We start from the raw sequence: 19,587 nt of genomic DNA on the forward strand, positions 1-19,587 counted from the left end.
GAACCCAATCGACGGTACACCGTTGAACCGTTTTGGTCAGCGTATCAAAATCGACGTCGCCGGCGGCGATCACGGCCATGTTGCCGGGACAGTAACGTTGGTGAAAATATTCCCGCATTCCCGATACCGCCATGTCGCCAACGGTTTGTGCGGTGCCGAGGACACTTTTTGACAGCCGATGGTCGCCGAAATATTCCGACATTACCCGTTCGTGTCCCCCGTAAGGTGGCTGGTCGTTGTACATGTTGATTTCTTCGATGATGACTTTTTTTTCGGTCTCGAAATCATCCACGCGAAGACTCGGACGCATCAAGTCGCACCACAATTGCACAACGCCAACCACAAATTCCGGCAACACCGTCGCGTAATAGACGGTGCTTTCTTCGCCGGTGCGAGCATTGGAACGCGATCCGAATTCGTCCAGTTGACGGTTGACATCGTCTGCCGAACGCCGGTCGGACCCCTTGAAAACCATGTGCTCGAGAAAATGACTGACGCCCGACAAATCATCGGCCTCATCCCGCGAACCGGCTCGCACGAACACGCCAACCGACGCCGAACAGGCCCCCGGGTTGCATTCCGCAGCGACGGTCAATCCGTTGTCCAGAATGGTTTGATGATATTGCATAAGACACCTTGATCGGGTTTGTTTTCAACCAGCCGGCACCACAGCGGCCGGCTTGTTTAATGGTTGCGGTCCAAGCGTGACCAGATCGAATTCGCCAAACCGTCCACCGGCCAGGAATTCATTGACTTGATCGACCGTCAAATCGGCAACCAGCCGGTTGATTTCATCGCGCCCGCGCGCCCGTCCCAAATGAAACCAGTCTCCGGCGTTCGATCCAGCCCGGGATATCGACGATTCCTGCTGCATCACCAACGCACTGCGCACCTGAACTTTCACCCGGTCCAGTTCGCTGGCGGTAATCCCGTTGTTGATTCGTGAAAATTCAGCGGCCATGACATCGACAGTTTCTTGCGCGCGGTCGGATGTCGTCCGGCGTAACCGATGACAGAACCACGTTGCAAGGTCCCCGAAAGCGATGCGCTGACCGAATAACACAACCCGCGTTTTTCGCGGACTTCGGTAAACAAGCGGCTGCTGGTTCCGCCAGACAACGCACCAACGACCGCCCGCAACAGGAAATAATCGTCGTCCCGGTACGGCAGCCCGTCGTAAACCATGGCAATATGCGTTTGCCGACTGTCGTGTTGCAAATGATACTCGTCGCGCCGGCCGCCGGTCGCCACCGCGTTGCCAACGGTGCCCGGTTTCCATGAACCGAACAATGGCTCGACCTGCTCACACAATGATTCCCAGTCAAATTTTCCGGCGACCGACAGGATAGCCCCGTTGCCGTGATAGTAGCGGCGATGAAAATCAACGACATCATCCACGGATATCGCCGACAATGTTTCGACCGTCCCGGCGGCGTTCCGCCCGATGACATCGCCATAATTTCGCTGCCGTGCCTCGATCATCAACTTGTGGGACAGGTCGTCGTCAATCGAATGGACTTCCTGGATACACGACATCAACGATTCGGCAAATTGATCCGCTGGTAATGTCGGGCGTTGCACCAGGTCCGCGAGCAACGGTAATGCGTCGGGTAACGACGTCGATGGCATCGCGCCGCCAAATTGCGCCCGATACACGCCGACGCTACCGGTATCGTCAACACCCAGCCATTGAAGTGCTTCAACGAATTGACGGCTGGTCCGGTCGCCACAACCCCGCTGAACCATTTCGCCAACCAGATTGGCAAGCCCCAGCTTTTCCGCCGGATCAAACTGGCAACCGGCGGGTACCGTCAACGTATACGCCGCCGATTCGAGCCATGGCATCGGTTCGCCGATCAATACGAACTGGTTGTCGAAAATCCGGTGAAAAATTGTTGGTGAATTCATCAAGGCCATCAAATCAACGACAAGTCAAAATAGGCAGTCTGTTCCGGCGATTGGGCCGAGCTTCATGCCCGCCAAAATCAAGGCCGATGGTACAGCTTGTAACGATTGTTTCAATGGTAGCGAAATTTCCGCGATCCTGAACCCGTCGCTGACAGCAAAAACGGCCGTGGTGAAATCGATCATGGTCGCCGCCTGACCCAGGCATCGACGTGACGTCAGCATGCAGGCGGTTTTTTTTGCGGCCCGGCGGTAAAGCGGCATTTCGGGCGAAATTGCCGCGTGCCGGGAATCGTGCCCGGTTTGATTTGTCAGACCCGGCCACGTGTGATGAGCAAATGGATCCGCCGCTGAAACGACCGCTCTTTGACCCCGCAGGCGAAGAACTGGTAGATGCAGAAAAATTCAGTAATTGATTGGTCTGGCGATTTGACCGCTGCCAGATCAACCGGCCGATCCGGCACGATATCTGGTCGACCACGTGTTTTGTGGGAACGAATGCTGGTTACGGCGATCGCATTGCTGGCGCTGACCGTTGCCGGCCTCGACGCCCAGACCGTATCGACCGAAAACGATACCGGCAACCGCATCGATGCCAATCGATACGTCAATCCGGCGGCATCGGTAATTCGCGCCGAAATTCCAACCGGCGTTGGCAACGCGGCAAACGGGCACGTCGAAACGACGGCCGCGTTTGGCGAAACGCACCGATCAGGATCGGGGCTGGGCACCGCACCGCTGGCGGCGAAAGAGAAATCCAGTCGTCACACGCCGTTGGTTCGCGCTATTGCCCGGGCGCAATTATGCGTGGTCAACATCCGCGGCCAAAAATCACTGGCCAACCGGGACGGGTTTTCCGCCGCCGCCCCCAAGCAAGTCAACGGTATGGGCACCGGGGTCATTATCGACCCGCGAGGGTACATTCTGACAAATTTCCACGTTGTCCAGGACGTCCAGCCGATCCAGGTTACGACTCCCGACGGAACCCGGGCAACGGCGGAACTGGTCGCCCGGGACGAATCGACCGACCTGGCGATCATCAAGATTTCCGTCGGGCGTCCGTTGAACGTCATACCGTTGGGTGACAGTTCCGACGTGATGTTGGGTGAATCGGTAGCGGCGATTGGCAACGCATACGGATACGAAAACACGGTCACTGAGGGCATCGTCAGTTCGCTCAAACGACGTGTCCAGGTCACCGAAAACCAGGTTTATGACGACCTGATCCAGACCGACACGGCGATCAATCCAGGAAATTCCGGCGGGCCGTTGATCAACATGGACGGCGAAATGATCGGCGTCAACGTGGCCGTCCGCGTCAACGCCCAAGGCATCGCGTTTGCGATTCCGGTCAACGAAGCGTTAAACGTCACCCAGCGGTTGATCGGCCAGTTAAACGAAAACCAGGTTTCCACCGGGCTGATTCCCGAAACCGTTTACCTGGGCGATCATACTGAAGTTGCCGTTGCCAGGATCACACCGGGCACCGCGGCTCACGCAATCGGCTTGCGGCCAGGCGACCGGATTCTGGCGGTCGATGGAAACCCGTGCCCGACCGCGCTGCAATGGCAAGCCCAGTTATTGGGAAAATCAGCCGGACAAAAGATACAATTGACCGTCGCCCAGCCCGGCAATCGAAACCAGGTTTCCATTCAAAGCGACGCCCGGACGGTCGAATTGACGTTGGGCCCCGCATCGATTGACCGTGAAACATTCATCTGGCGCACGATGGGCGTCAAATTAAAAACCCTTGGGCCGGCCGTCATGCGCCGTTTCGGAAACGATTTTCAATCCGGAATGCAGGTGGTCGAAGTGCGTTCGTCAAGTCCTGCCAGCCGTGCCAATTTGCGAGAGGGTGACGTTATTGTCGCGATGGACGGTTGGAAAACCGAATCGTTCAGCAACGTCGAGTACATTATCCAAAAAATCGAACCGCATCACCAACAACCGTTTGATTTCTTTTTGTATCGAGGGCCACGGGCGCTGGTCGGCCAGATGCGACTTACGCATCGGCGGTAACCGGATCGACGGAAACCCGTCGATGGTTCCCTTGGCGATTCGGCCCCACGATCGAAGCAACCCGTGATTTGAACAACGTCCGCCTTGCACACGGCGCGGTGTCCGGCAATCAAGTCGGTGTTGGATTCGTTTCGAACGTCGCGTAAAGATCCAGATTCTCACGTTGACCAACGATCGAAAACACGTCGCGAATCTGTTGCAACCCGGTACGAAACAGAAAATTCGGGTTGCGACCGTAAGCCTTGCTGCCAAGAAAAAAGAAGTTCGGCTCGGTCGTCCGGATCGTATCAGGGCCCGGTGCTTCGATGGCCAGACAGTCGCCACCGGTTTGCCCGATTAAACTTGCCGCCAGGGACATCGGTCCACAACTGGCATAACACCGATGGATTTGCAACGGTTCGCAAATCGTAAAATCACCCTGACACCCGACGTTGGCGATCACCCAGTCGAATGCCTCGTGGGTATCGCAGGTCGACGGCCGATGGATTCCCGGTGACCGGTGTTCGGCAGACCGATCTTCGTCGTGTCTATCGCTGTCGGTTTGAAGATCATGGTCATCAACGGACCATCGTCGCAGCGTTACGACCATTTTTTTTTCGTGCCGTTCAATCCGTTCAACAGCGCAATCGGTTCGATACTCGACCGTGCCATTGATAACCGCATGATTGGCCGATTGTGCAAGCTGGTCGCGTCGGTCGAGCGAATCGTCGGCCAGACGACGAATCGGCGGGGAAGCCGGGTCGGTTTCGCGAACTGCGGCTCGCCGTCGAGGCCGGGTGATCCACGTGATATCGAATTCGGTTGATCGATCGCCACCGGCTAATAAATTGGTAATGGTGGTCGCAGCCGAATAGCCGGCGCCAATCACCAGAACCTTTTTAATTCCTCCGGTTGCCCCGTCAACCGCCAATTGAATGTCGGGCGTCGCATAGGTCATCGCGAAACGGGCCAGTTGTTCGTGCGGCAGCATCCGTTTTCCGTGGTCAGCGGATTCCAAATCGTTTCGAATGTTCAATTCGCCGACCGCCGGCCCTCCCCCGGTTCCGAGAAAATTAACTTCGCCAAATGTGCCCGAGCAATCCAGAACCACATCCGCGACGATGGTGCGCTCTTCCACGGCGCCGTGCGCGTTGCATTGCATTAACACTCGAAACGGGTCGGTTGAGCGAATCGAATCACCGATGGCGTCGCCCGGGTGAAATCGCTGGCGACTGATTGACACCACCGACGTGTCGAACAGGAAACAGTCGTGCAACAGATCCGTTTTCGTCAGCGGCAACAGATAACGGTCGCGCCACTGACGACCACTGACGGTGTCATCGGGCGACGGAATGTCCGTGACGCCTTGTGCATCAAGGGCTGCCAAGCCCAATTTCGACGAATTCATCGAAAAAGGCGTAAACATGACCACGTGTTGCCATCGCCGCACATTTTCGCCCGCGTCCGGCCCGCGTTCAACAACGACGACATCGTACCCCAGGTAACGCGCGTACAGCGCCGCTTCGATGCCAACCGGGCCGGCGCCGATAATCAGAATTTTTAACCGTTGGTCATTCATGCCAGCAATCATTCATGTTTGCCGAAAACTTACGGTAACCGAAAAGAACCACGAACCGTCCAGTGGTTTCGGTGGCAATGGCCGGTCCCGGGTTTCGGTCGACAGAGCGAACCCGTAAATTAACCCGGTGATCATCCAACAGGCGTTGCCATCGAACCGGCGTTGTTGAAACCCTGAATCATCGCTCCCAACAAAGGAATGTAACAAATGTCCCAGGCAATTCAATCGTTGATCGAATCGGGAACCAGATTGTGGCTCGATTCGATTGACCCGGTGCTGGTTAAAACTTATTGTGAATTGGGTGCAACCGGAGCCACGTCGAATCCGATCATCGTTGCCGATTTGATCAAGACCGGCCGGTATGACGATGCGTTAACGCAAGCGGCCAGGCAAAACGATGATGAACACTCGATCGCCTGGCAAATCACCGATACCATGGTTTCGCATTGTGAAGACGTGTTCCACGATATCTGGAAATCGACCCGGGGCAACGACGGTTACGTCAGTTTTGAACTTGACCCACTGGTCGAAGACGACGAAATCGGACTCGATCATCAACAACGAATTGACCGCTACATTGAATTGGCCAAATTTTGGTCGGCCGGCCGCGACAACCGGATGATCAAGGTTCCGGCGACCGCTGCGGGAATCGACGCTTTGGAAGCGATCGTCGCTGCCGGAATCGCTGTCAACGTCACGTTGATTTTTTCTCAACGCCAATATCGGGCCGCCCGGGATGCGGTCTGGGCCGGTGCGCAGCGACGCGATGATCTGGACGGGTTCAAAAGTGTCTACAGCATTTTCGTTTCCCGGATCGATGTTTACACCGAAAAGTATTGCCCCGAACTGTCCGATGCCAGCCAGGGCCGGGTCGGCATCGTCAACGCCCAGCGGATCTGGGCGGACAACCGCGATTTCTGGGCCAACAAGGATTGTCCGCTCGACCAGGAAATTGTCTTTGCCAGTACCGGCACCAAAAAACCGACCGACCCACCGTCCAGGTACGTGGCCGCATTGGCCGGGGCCGATATCCAGACCAATCCACCAGCCACCAGCGACCACGTCGCGCAAAGCGGATTAACTTTTGCCCGTACTGTCGACCAGTTACCCGACGACAGCATCGTCGCAGAGATCATGGCAACGGTTGATTTCGAACACCTCGAAGGAACTCTGTTGGACGAAGGAATCGTTAAATTCACCAGCCCGCAAAAGGAATTGCTAGCGTTAATACGATCGAGATATCCGGAAAAAACCGCGCTATCGTCATAATCGCTAAAGCTTGACTCCGATGCCTGCCGACGCTAATGCAGATTGACCGATTATCCGTCTGCAAGCGAAGGTAAAAGTAGTGAGATCATTGTCGCCGTACTATTGGGTACTGACCGCAACGATATTGGCGCATGGTGTCAATGTCGTGGCTCAAACCGGTTCACCGCTTCCGTCATCCCGTTATTCGCCGTCGGGGCTTCCGCCGGTGAGTGTGCGTCCGGGCGATGTGCGCCAGCAACCGGTGCATCGTATTCCCGGTCGTATTACGCGCGAACAGATCCGGCAATTTGCGCCCCCGTCACGGTCATTGCATGACACAGATCGAACATCCGGTTCTTTTCTGCCGCCGCGAGTGAGAGGATTGAGCGATCCGTCGCTTCCCGATTTAAGCGTTCGAAACGTTTCGGCCCGGCCGGTCGGGCCGGCAACGACCCCGTCGACACTGCCGCCCATTTCGCGCATCACCGACACCACCGGCCGATTACCAACTTTTGGTACGGTGACTCATTCGACTCCAACACCCGGCGCTTACGCGCGTCGCTCGCCGTACGGCCAGCTGCCACCGATCGTCCAGAAAACGGGTTTCGTGAATCAGCAAACCGATTCGGCTCAAAGCCAGCCGGTTTCGGAAAAAAATCCGTCGGCTGATCAACCGGTTCCACCGCCGATTCTCGCTGGAACGAAACCGCCGGCAGGTATCAACCGGCCGGACGATTCAACCGCCCAACCCCAAAACACGATCGTGACGACGATCGATACGAAACCATTGAATCGGCCAGCGACTGCGGCCAACGATCGACAAATCGATTCTTTGTCGACTGCGTCGTCAACACCCGTTGCGCCCGCAACCATCTGTAACGCCGCAACCATCTGTAGCGCCGCAACCACCGGTTAACCATTCGCCACCGGCGGTCCAAACGGCGGCCCGCCCGACCCACCGGACCGCGTCGGCGCCGACTGGATCATCAACTGGTACGTCGTCCGATTTGATCACCATCCCGGCATCAACTCAGGAATTCGCCGGTCGCCAACAGGATCAAGGAGTTGTGGTTGGGCATCGGCCCGAATTGACGGCGTCACAACATTCGGGGATGCGTGATTCCCGGATACGTGGATCGATGCGTGATTCCCGGATACGTGGATCGTTGCGTGGAAACGACGCTTTGGCCGGTGACGGATTTTCCGGCAGTGTCCGGGTTGAATCGTCGTCTCCCGCAATTTCAGTCGAAACGTTCGGACCAAATTCGATTGCCATCGGCAAACCGGCAACTTACAAGATCGTCGCCCAGAACCGGTCGATGATCGATTCAAACGGCTTGACCATCGGCGCCCGCTTGCCGAAATGGGTCGAAGTCACCAACGTGATCACCACCGGCGGACACCGTAAAATGGTTCAGGAACCGGGCAACCATCTGGTCACCTGGACGATTCCCCGGGTTGCGTCGTCGGACGAACAAACGATGACGATCAACGTTATTCCTCGCCAGGCCGATGCGTTTGACTTGAATGTCGAATGGCACCTGGAAAAGACAACGGCCAAAACTCAAATCGCTGTGACTGAACCGCGCCTGGAAATGACGATCGTCGGACCGGATGAAGTTCTCTTCGGCCAAAAAGCGATGTATGACGTGACGATCAACAATGTGGGCAACGGAACTGCCGAATCGGTCCAGGTCATGTTGTCCAAAGCGATCGGCGGCGCCCAGGCCCGATTGGATGATATCCGGCCCGGCGAACACAAACAGTTTCAAGTCGAATTATCGGCTCGCAGCCCGGGCCAGCTGGATCTGGTGGCTTCGGCAGCGGGTGACAACGGCGCGCCGGTCACCGCGACCCGCCAGGTGATCGTTCGTCGAGCCAAATTGGAAATCGCGCTTTCGGCACCACAACTCAAGTACGCCGGCAGCATGGCGACCTATCAGGTCAATGTCCGCAACACCGGCGATGCGCTGGCCCAAAAAGTAGCGGCATCATTGAATTTTCCGACGGGCGTCAAATACGTTTCGGGAATCAGCGGTGCGACGGCTGATGTCAACGCATTGAACTGGTCGGTTGGCAATTTGCCACCGGGCGAAGCACGCAATTTCGAAGTGCATTGCCAATTGAACGCTGCCGGCGATGTCCGAGTTGAATTCGGAGTTCGCGGTGACCACGAACTGGTCGCCGCAACGTCGGCCACCACACGGGTCGAAACGGTGGCCGACCTGGTGTTGAACGTTTCGGATCCCAAAGGCCCGTTGCCCACCGGCCAGGAAATCGTTTATGCAATCAAGGTGCAAAACCGCGGCAGTCGTCGCGCAGAAAATGTCAATCTGGTCATGCACTTTACCAATGGTATCGAACCGACACGGGCCGAAGGCCTGAATACCGGACCGCTCCGGGCGAAGTCATGTTCGCTGATATTCCAGCGATTGAACCGGGTGAAGAGATCAATGTCACCGTGATGGCGAATGCATCCGAACCGGGGACCCACCGTTTCCGGGCTCAATTGAGCTGTAACGAAGCCGATTCGCATGAAGCGTTTCAGGGCACCACCCGGTTTTACGGTAAATCGATGCAAGCCGCCCGTCCGACTCAATCACTGGAAAACGGTTTGCCATCGGGAACGTCAAATGCGGCCCCGACATCGACCGCGAATCAGAAACAACAGCCCGTTCCGGCCGCAAGTCAATCGTTGATGTCGGTATGGCATCGATACGGTGTCGCTTTTCCAGTTGCCGACCGGTTTTTCGGCCGGCATGATTCATTGGAACGACTACCTTCTTCCGTTTTTTGTTGGCGTGGCGAATTCATTTGTCTGCCAAGCGTTCCACCAATCACCGGAGCGGTGCGCATTGAACGCCAGCTGCGGATTCGCTTCGACGTCGTAAATTGCCCGGGCCTGCATTGCCACGGAATTGCACCGTGTGGACGCCCAAAAATAATTTTTGCCAAAGTTTCCAATTTCTTGTCTGTTCGAACGAACCATGACCGGCAACCAGGCTGAACAACCGCCCCATATCGGCCCCATTCGCCCCAAAGAAACCGTGTTTTTTCGATTCAAGCACAAGAATGAACAGGACCGAACCAATGGCGTTTCACCACAGCTGCAGCAACGGTTTTTGCGATAAAACAGGTGATCACCGCCCGTCCAAAAACGAGCCGCCGGTGATGACGGCGGCGTTGGCCCGAGCTGAAACAACCACCGGCTGGTCGTCATGTGGGCGATCGTATCGGTATCGACGGCGGAATCGATTCAGTCTCGCCGGATTTTTCGGGTTCTGTCTGTTTGTGCTCAGTTGCGGATTGTTGTCACCACTGTCGCTGGTGTTGGGCATTTGTGGCGTCCGCCAAGGCGTTAATTTCTTTTCGTTGACCAGCATTGTTTTATCGACACCGGTCGTTTTGGCGATGGCCTTGTTCATTGCGGCGGGAATCGCTGACGTCCGACATGAAAAACAGGCGGCACAACAGGGACAAGTTCAGCGTCAGTTGCAACGGGACATCCGTCAAACCCGCGCAAGTTTACAAACCGCCGCGAAAAGAATCGCCCGCCAGCTGGCCGATCCGCCCGATGACCCGGCGGGAACATCATTGCCGCTGGAAATTCTGGGCAACGTGGTCGCGGTCGAATATGCCGATGCGTGGGGTCAGCCGTTGCGATTCGACCCGATCGAACCGTGGCACGGTTCAATCGTGCGCAGCGCCGGACCGGATCGCGAATTCGAAACCCTCGACGATGTCACCGTTCCGTTATAACCATGATGGCAACTATAACCATGATGGCAACATCAACGTGGCGATCACTGGCACCGTGGGTTTGCGAATTCACAAATCCAGTTCATCGAGCGCATCGATCAACCCGTCAAGCTCGTCGGGCGGTGGAGAAGCTGTCGGTTTGGAGGCCGGCCGTCCAAGGCCCACCGAATCGCCAACCATCGCGCGGCCAGCCATTTTCAATTGTTCATCCCGTTCGACGACCGCCAGTTCTTCAGCCGATTTGCCGCCCTGAGGAGACCCAAATAACGCGGAAAGGTCGATCTTCAGGCTGGCACCGACTTCGGCGCTGCCGGCGATCGCCGGAGTTTTGTGTAACGGGAAAATGATCGCGTTTTCCGGACAAACACGGCTGCACGCCGGGCACCCTTTACGACAATTGTCAGGCTGTTCGACCAGTATGTTTTCGCTGTGATCGACACCGTAAACACCGAAAAGACAAAAATCGATGCACTCCATACAGTTCGTGCATCGCGAAAAATCAATGACAGGATACCAGCGACGCGCTGCCCCGGTTTGCGATTCGATGCGATTGACCGCCGACCGGCTTCCGGTCGCATCAGCGGTTGAGTCCGATTCCGGCAATGCGGCCGTTGCGCCGGCGAGGTCGCTTAACTGAACCAGTTTCACCGACGATTCGGTTCGAATGCGTTTGATTTCGTCAACGAAATCGCCGGCAAGGTCGCTGGCCCGCAAATCCAGGCAATATATTTTACGGTCGGGCAATTGCCGGGATTCAATCACTCGCGCTGGGCAGGTCACCGTCGGTTTCACCGTCGGTTTCACCATCGGGTTCGTCATCATCCGGGTCGGGTTCGGCGGTCAACAAAACGGTTCCAACCTGGCCACTGATGCCGTTGCGGTCGAGGATCCACCGGCTGGCCCGTTCATACAACCAGTTTAAAACGACGACATGGCCACCCATTTGCCGCAGCGCCAGCAAACCCGTACTGTTTGCTTCCAAATGATAAAGGTGCGGGACGATGGTCAGATCGATCCCTTTTTCGCACAACAGCGCCGCGACGATGTCTTCTTCGAGTTGTCGTTTGGCCGGGTGATTGCCCGGGTGTTGAGAAACGACAACGCTGATGCGCACGCTCATGGAAACGAATACCGGTTCGAGTGACGAGGTTCAGAATGAACCGGTGATTGTACCATTGCCGCCCTGGTTTGTCGCATCGGCGCTTTTCGCATCGGCCCGAACCAGGCGGAAAAAAGCCTTTGCGGCGTCACCGTCTGGCGGGGCCCGGCGGAAAACCGTTTACTTCACGCGCTGCGCGGGGATCAAGGATGCCTCGAACCGGCACAAACGGTGTATCGCAGCGGTCACCAACTGGCCCGGCAGCACGCGTCGCCGTTCGTATTTTGTCGCAACCGGTTGGGTCACAATCCGCTTGCGTCAACCACTGGCTGGCGGCAGAAACCTTCCTCGCAAATGTATGCGGTGACCTGGTTGTCGATACACCGGCAGGACGAAAACACTTTCGGGTTGAACGCGTCGTTTTGAAACTGCAATTCGGTCCCGAACAACAAGGTGTGCGAGACCGTTCGGCGGCCGGGGTCGAGCAATGCGTCGATCAGATCGACGCCCGATTGAGGCGGCTTGTTGTCAGGCAACACGACGATCGTATGGCCGGCGTCGGTCGACGCTTCAATGGCCGCGATGAGCATCTGACCGTGCGCAAGCGGTTGACGCTGGACATCCGGCAAGGCCCATCGAATGATTTCCTGGGCGCGTTCTTTCCAGAACGGGTTGGCGGTCGCCCGATACAGCAAAACCATCGCCAGCGCCGCGGCACCGTTTCCGCCGGGCGTACTGCCATCTTGAAGATCCTTGAGCCGGGCGACGAGATGTCGCTGGCCGGCCTGAGTATAAAACAATCCCGGGTGTTCATCACCAAACCGATCGAGCATCGCATGCCCCAGCGCCACCGCCCGTATCACCCAGTTTGCGCCATGCGTCGCATCGATCGAAGCGGAATTTATCAATGCGATGATCAACAACGCGTAATCGTCCAGGAACCCCCGGATGTGTCCGTTCCCGTTTCGATGGCTGTGTAACAGTGACCCGTCCGAATCGACCTGACGCGACAGAAAATCGACATTGCGTCGCAACACCGCCAGTAACCGATCGCGAATCGGGGAACGACCGGGAAACGTCGAAATCAAAGCCGCCAGAGCGTCAATCACCAGGGCGTTCCAGTTCGTCAGGATTTTGTCGTCACGGCCGGGTCGAACCCGTCTTTCACGTCGATGATACAACCGGTTCAGCGCGTCGGTCCATTTGGAATCCAATGGCTCGGACATTGGCCCGTGATCGTCAGTACATTGGCCTGGCGAATTCGTGGCGGTGGTCCCGTCGATTCGGCGGATGAACCGATCTGAACGGACCGATGCAAAACGTTACCACCGTCGAAATTACCGGCTTGCGAAACGTTGTAGCGGCGGCAAAATTCGCTGGCCAGGTCAGGACCGATCGCCGCAGCAATTTCGTCGGGTGTCCAGACATAAAATTTTCCCTCGACGCCTTCGCTGTCGGCGTCTTCGCTGCTGTAATAACCGCCGCGCGGATCGAGCATATCGCGTTGCAGATATTCAAATGTGCCCACGGCGACGTTTTGGGCCGAAACGTCGCCCGTCAGCCAGTTGTATTCGCTGTACACCCGCATCAGTTGCGCGTTGTCGTAAAGCATTTTTTCAAAATGGGGAACGGTCCAGTGCGCATCAACGCTGTAGCGAGAAAACCCGCCACCGACGTGGTCATGGATTCCCCCGCAAGCCATTGCAACAAGGTTTTGCCGGACCATGTCGATCATCCGGGCGGCGGACGGAACATCGGTCCGGTGCGACCCCCGGTGCGCTGTCGAATTCATTTGCGACATGCGCATCAGCAATTGTAACTGGGTCGGTTGAGGAAATTTCGGCGGTGCGGTTCCAAAACCACCGTTATCGGGATCAAACGAACGAGCCATTTGTGCGGCCGCCGCGGCGACCACCGCCGGCACCTGTTCGGCTATTTCGGATCTGCCCGGGTTCGATCCCGGCGGATCGCCCTGTGCGGGCCGAAAACCAACCGGGGCTAGCGCCCGTCGGCTCACGTCGGGGTTCGATCCCGGCGGATCGCCATGTGCCGGTGCGTCGGGCGAAACAGCCGTCGGGGTCTGGTTTTGCGGATTGCCAACGGTGCGCACCAGCCATTGTGCGACCCGGTCGGCTTGTTGTTGCACATTGGCGCGTTGGTTGATGAACGCTTCGTGAACCTGTCTGATCACGCTGTCAAAACCCGGCATGTGGGCGGTGGCGCGAGGTGGCCAGTACGTCCCGCCAAAAACAGTTGCAACCCGGGTGTCAAAAATGCGGACAACGGCCAACCGCCATGCCCGCCGCGCAGCGCCATGACGCATTGCATGTAAATCTGATCCAGATCCGGTCGTTCCTCCCGATCGACCTTGATGCTGACAAAGTGTTCATTGAGAAACCGCGCGATCGATTCGTCTTCGAAACTTTCATGTTCCATCACATGACACCAGTGACAGGCGCTGTAACCGATCGACAAAAAAACCGGCCGGTCCAGGTCCTTTGCCTTTTCAATCGCTTCGTCACCCCAGGGATGCCAGTCGACCGGATTATTCTGATGTTGAAGCAAGTACGGGCTGCTTTGGCCGGCTAATCGGTTTGGCACGGATTCGGATCCAGATGAATCATTTGTATTGGTGGAACAGCCGTTTTTGGCAAAGCCATGAAAAACAGGGTGAATACGGGATGTCTGCCCCTCTGCTTTCGAATTGTACCGACGGACCGGTCGGTTGCGAATTGCATCGGTTTCGTGGCGGTGCCGGTCCGGTTAGAATCGGTTGCCTTTGCCGACTGTGCCTTTGCCGACTGTGCCATGCCAACTGTGCCAATGAAACTTGCGGGTTGCCCGATGGATTTGCCTCGTAGTCCACACCTGATTTCCCCCGACAACAGCGCCTTGATCGTTGTCGATGTCCAGCAAAAGCTGATTCCTCACATTTCACGACAACGTCTGGTGGTCTGGAATATCGGCCGGTTGTTGCAAGCGGCCAGGTTATTGAGTGTTGGAGTCTGGTTCACCGAACAATACCCGCAAGGATTGGGCCATACCGACGACCGGTTGCATGAATTTCTCACCGACCGGGTCGTCGAAAAAACCATGTTCAGCTGTCGGGAATGTGGCTCGATGATTGATGCGTTGAACGAAAACGGAACCGAAAAAATTGTGTTGACCGGGATCGAAACACACGTATGTGTCCAACAATCGGCATTGGATCTGACGGCTGCGGGGTTCGATGTTTACGTGGTGGTCGACGCGTCGGGTTCACGCGCAGCGACCGATCACCAGACAGCGGTGCGGCGGATGGAAAATTGCGGCGTCCAGTTGTTGACGGTCGAAAGCACCATGTTCGAATGGTGCATATCGGCCAAACATGACAAATTCAAAGCGGTCAGCTCGCTTGTCCGGCAGGCTCCTCCGGCGAACCTGGCCGGGATCGGATAGCCGTTTCCCCGACCGGTGTCCGCCGAATCAACGCTTTCCAGGCGGCGGAAAAAACGTCGCAAACCGGATTGAAACAGCGCCTGGCCGGTGGCCAAATGCCCGATTGGCCCGAAATTTTCCGTAAAACAGCCGGATTTCCGGATAAAATCGGCAAATCAACTTCTCCCAGGGCGTTTGGGAAGGATATAATTGTCGAAATGCCGATACGCTGTATTGGCACATCGCGGCCAGGGGCATCAGCTGGCGGCAGATACGATGGTTCGTATCTGCTTCAACACTCTCAGGAGTTCATTATGAAACGGTCCGATCGTACTTTCCGGTTTTATCCTTTCCGGTTCAATCGAAAAGCGGTTGCTTCAGCGTTGACATGGTTCGTCGCGTCAGCTGCGGTCACCCTTAACGCCCAAAACGAATTACCCTCCGCCGAAGCGGATCCGGCCGATGTCACGCCGGGTGTCACAGTGACCGATGCGCCGGTTGAATTGTCTCCCCGGCAACAACGGGCACTTCGCCGGGTCCACAAGACGACCGAACCGGTGCCGGTTTTGAAGAAATCGAAATGTTCGCGGCGATCGAATCGGGCGATGTCGAAGTGATCATCAAGGCTAAAGACGCGACCGAGTCCAAGATTTTGTTCAAAAACAAAACGGACCGTCCGTTGGCGATCAAGTTGCCACCAGTCTTTGCCGCCGTTCCGGTACTGCAGCAGCAATTCGGCGGAATTCAAGGCGGCGGAATTCAAGGCGGTTTAAACAATCAAAACGGTGGATTCGGTAACAACGCCGGCAACCAGGGAATCGGCGGTGGATTCGGTAACGGATTTGGCGGCGGTGGATTTGGTAACGGTGGATTCGGTAACGGTGGATTCGGTAACGGTGGATTCGGTAACGGATTTGGCGGCGGTGCGTTCAACGTTCCCGACGCGATTTTCAACGTTCCCGCCGGTGTAAAGCCAGCGTCGAAATCACCACCGTCTGTCTTGAACACGGTAAAAAAGACCCTGCCCGGCGCATCAAATACCAGGTCATTCCGCTGGACCAGTTTACCGGCAATTCGCAAATCAGCGAGACCTTACGATTACTCGCCAGCGGTGCGGTGTCACAACCGGTCGCCCAGGCAGCCGCGTGGCACCAGATGGACGGCATGGCATGGGGTCAGCTTTTGGGGCTCAACCGGATTGAAACGCCAAGTTATCGCGAACCGTTTTTCAAGCCGGCCGATGTGGCGGCGGCAGCCAAGGTGGTTGATTTTGCCGGCCAGACCGCCAGGTTGCGGGCGAAATCAGACCAATCTGGCCAACAAACCGCCAACGACTCAACAGCCGGGGCGGACCACCGACGCGAGTTCGACGACTGTGCCGCTTGGCCAGTAAGGCATTGCAAGACAGCAGGCTGCCGAATCCTTGCCGTATGACTCAATGGTCATGCGGCAAAGTCCCCGGACACGCTACCTTGTCCGAATTTGAATTCGATCGAGCGGTCCGAATTTGAATTGGATCGAGCGTTGATGGAAATTCGTCAAGAAGCCGGTTCTTCAAGGTCCGCACGACGCGACATTCGATGAATTCATCAACATGAATTCATCAACGCCATCGACCGATGCCTTGACCCAATCCGCAACTGCCTTGACCCAATCCGCAACGAGCACCCGAAACAACTCAGGTCGCTCATGACACACCATTTCCTGACCTTCAAACCCACACGTCTCTCCTCACCGAATGAGGGATCGTTGTGAAACCTGGTTGTCTTCAACAAGACGACAATGGTCGAGAAATTTCGTCAGCTTTTGTGGCCGTCCGTACAAAAAACCCTGACCCAACTCAAAGCCCATTTCCGCCAGCACGACATGGTCGGCTTCGGTTTCGACGCCTTCGGCAAGCACCTTGACTCCCAGTTCTCTGACGATCTGGACCAGGGCGCTGACCAGTTCCTGACGATGTTCCGAAGCACTGTTGATGTCCTGGACCAGTTCATGTCAAATTTGACGTAATCCGGTTTGGCTTCACCCAACTCGATCAACCTTGCCCGCCCGGCACCAAAATCGTCAAACGCCAGGCTCATTTCCAAATCGTCCAGCACCGCACGCAATTCATTGACCATTTTGGGATTGGTCACTGCCGCTTCATGAATTTCGATCGTGATCTTTTGATCGGGATTCAACTCTCGCAACGATTGAAGCGAACCAAACAGGCCCTGGGTGCCCAGTTCGGCCGGATGCGTGTTAAGAAAAATGTTATATTCCGGATCGAGTCGTCTTGCTTCTTGAATTCCGTTGATTCGAAACAGCTCGCTTAACTGACACTCCTGTCCCAGCCCAACGGCAGCGGCAAACATTCCGCGGGTGAACGCAAGCCAAACAACCGGCTTCGGCCGAGGATTTCAAAACCGACGATTTCCTGGTTGTCCATGGCAACGATCGGCTGAAAGTGCGGAAACAAACCCCCTTCGTTGAGCAGTTTTTCAAACTGGATGATCGCCAATGCCTTGTCGCAGGCGCTTTCGGTCAACGTCGCTGATTCGCCCGGCTTGACTCCCGCCGAAACCCGCAGCACGATCGTGGCAATTTGAAGCAAATCGCCGTCTTTTAATTGAGTCTTGCCGGCTGCGGGCAAACCGTTGACAAACGTACCGTTGGTACTGCCCAGATCCTCCACCCAGAGACCGTGTTCGTTTTCATCAATTTCCAGAACCGCATGGGTTTTCGAAACGGCTCCGTTTTCAATCGTCAAATCGCAATCGGCGATGCGTCCGATGCGATAGGGCGAATGCAAAATTTCGGTTTTTGATATCGCCGCGCTCTGTCCCGTCTGGCCGCTCAAGAACCAGCTGGTTTCCACCGCCCGGGAATCCGCGCGGCCGCGAAACGCCGGGCCAGCGCCAGAACGAGTCGAATTGCTATGAGTCACCATGAGGATCTGGGTCTGAACCGTTGAGCGTTAAAAAGGCGTTTTTAACAGCCGCCCCGGCCGGCGATTGAATGTCGGTGTGAATATCAAAAGTGAAATCAGCTTTCCCGGCGTGGCAGTTCGACCGGTCGACCCGCTCCCCGGTAAACAGGGCTGTTAATTTTCCACGCAATTAAAGGTTAAACCCAACTGACGATTCACCGAAAAAGCGGTGATTCGAACAAACTTTCCCGCCGCCCGAACAAACTCAACGGATTTGCCGATTGTATCGCTTGTTTGGGAAAACCCCCGCCGGGCTTCTTCGGGTGGCCGCATCAGGTGGCGCCGAGCGACATCCGTTGCCGATTTGAACCGAAATTCCCGCACAAAGCAAAGTCCGCCGTGGGTTCGGCCGATCACTGACTGGTCGGTAAAAACGCCGTTTCGGGCGGACCAGATCCCGATACCAGCCCCGGTGGTTTTTTGGCACAACGCAATCGTTCGCTGAAACGTTTTCCCAGATTGTGAGATAGCACACAAAACGATGAGCACCGTTCAATCCATGTCCACCGCAGAAAGCTTGCTGCAGACGGTCATGGCCAACGAAACGTTCCGGCCGCTCGAACCGGTGACCCTGACCGATGTCGGGATTCCGTCGTCGTTGATTGAAAGCCTGATTCTCAAACGGCTTTCGGTTTCGGGGCGTCAACAGCGGCCGTCAGCTGGCCGAACATGTTTGCATTCCATTTAATCTGCTCGAACCGATCTACCAACAGTTACGGGTCAGGCGTTGGTCGTCCATCAGGGATCGGCGCCGCTGAACGATTATCAATACTCATTGACCTCCGACGGCCGGGCGGCCGCCGAAAATGCGTTGGCGATTAACGCTTACAACGGCCCGGCACCGGTTCCGCTGGAAGATTACATCGTTTCGGTTGACGCGCAATCGATCCGCTACGAAACCCCCAAACGCCGTGAATTACTTGAAGCATTCCGCGACATCTCGATCGACGAATCGCTGTTTGAAGCGCTTGGGCCGGCGATCAATTCAGGAGCCGGTTTGTTTTTGTACGGTGAACCGGGCAACGGAAAATCAACCCTTTCCCAACGGATCACCGCGTGTTTCGGACAAGAAATCTGGGTGCCGCAAGCGATTTACGAAGACGGCCAGATCATCAAGGTTTTCGATGCGGCGTACCATCACCGCAATCAGGATCAGGACATGCGGATGCTCAAAGCGGCTTCGGTCGATCGCCGCTGGGAACAGATCCGTCGTCCGACGGTGGTCGTTGGCGGCGAATTGACACTCGATTCACTCGAAATTCGCCACGACCCCAACAGCCATGTCAGCGAAGCTCCTCTTCAAGTCAAAAGCAATTGCGGCTGTCTGGTGATCGACGATTTTGGTCGGCAACGGGTTGAACCGTCAGAACTGCTGAATCGTTGGATCGTACCGCTGGAAAACCGGATCGATTATCTGACGCTGGCAACCGGCAAAAAAATTCAGATGCCATTTGAGCAATTGATTATTTTTTCGACGAACCTGGAACCGTCGGATCTGGTCGACGACGCGTTCCTTCGCCGGATTCCTTACAAGATCGAAATTGGCGATCCGACACCGGCGGAATTCCACCACCTGTTCAAATTGTACTGCAAAAAATTTGACTGCCGATACGA

The 19,587-nt window shown here is 56.1% G+C and overlaps 4 protein-coding genes across 4 annotated transcripts; 2 read left to right on the forward strand and 2 right to left on the reverse strand.

Moving 5' to 3' along the window:
- Positions 1-652: 652 nt before the first annotated feature.
- Positions 653-1,629, reverse strand: LOC144898076 (putative zinc protease RF_0338). The gene is made up of 2 exons (XM_078788962.1): positions 1,129-1,629; positions 653-1,048 (listed from the first exon to the last, which is right to left on the reverse strand). The coding sequence occupies exons 1-2, from the start codon at positions 1,627-1,629 to the stop codon at positions 653-655; spliced, it is 897 nt and encodes a 298-aa protein (XP_078645088.1).
- A 4,288-nt stretch (positions 1,630-5,917) lies between these two features.
- Positions 5,918-6,751, forward strand: LOC144898077 (transaldolase-like). The gene has a single exon (XM_078788963.1). It carries the CDS (start codon positions 5,918-5,920, stop codon positions 6,749-6,751), a length of 834 nt encoding a protein of 277 aa, XP_078645089.1.
- Positions 6,752-7,869: 1,118 nt separating this feature from the next.
- On the forward strand, positions 7,870-9,195 carry LOC144898078 (large cysteine-rich periplasmic protein OmcB-like). Its single transcript, XM_078788964.1, has one exon. It carries the CDS (start codon positions 7,870-7,872, stop codon positions 9,193-9,195), a length of 1,326 nt encoding a protein of 441 aa, XP_078645090.1.
- Positions 9,196-11,890: 2,695 nt separating this feature from the next.
- Positions 11,891-14,929, reverse strand: LOC144898079 (uncharacterized protein YyaL-like). The gene is given in 5 exon segments (XM_078788965.1): positions 11,891-12,888; positions 12,930-13,835; positions 13,838-14,284; positions 14,660-14,805; positions 14,868-14,929. Coding segments are annotated over 5 exon segments (2,559 nt in total).
- Positions 14,930-19,587: the final 4,658 nt, after the last annotated feature.

Source organism: Doryrhamphus excisus, unplaced genomic scaffold (genome assembly GCF_037039965.1).
Source record: "Doryrhamphus excisus strain RoL-2023G ecotype Guam unplaced genomic scaffold, RoL_Dexc_Guam_v1.1 HiC_scaffold_73, whole genome shotgun sequence".
Classification (NCBI taxonomy): domain Eukaryota; kingdom Metazoa; phylum Chordata; class Actinopteri; order Syngnathiformes; family Syngnathidae; genus Doryrhamphus; species Doryrhamphus excisus.

Excerpts from the sequence above, each read along its gene's own strand:
- LOC144898078 (XM_078788964.1), top strand. The coding sequence starts at position 7,870 with ATGCGTGATTCCCGGATACGTGGATCGTTGCGTGGAAACGACGCTTTG.
- LOC144898076 (XM_078788962.1), bottom strand. The coding sequence starts at position 1,629 with ATGCCATCGACGTCGTTACCCGACGCATTACCGTTGCTCGCGGACCTG. Across the intron at positions 1,049-1,128 it reads ATTTCCTGTTGCGGGCGGTC|CGCATCGCTTTCGGGGACCT; the intron begins GTTGGTGCGTTG and ends TTATTCGGTCAG.
- LOC144898077 (XM_078788963.1), top strand. The coding sequence starts at position 5,918 with ATGGTTTCGCATTGTGAAGACGTGTTCCACGATATCTGGAAATCGACC.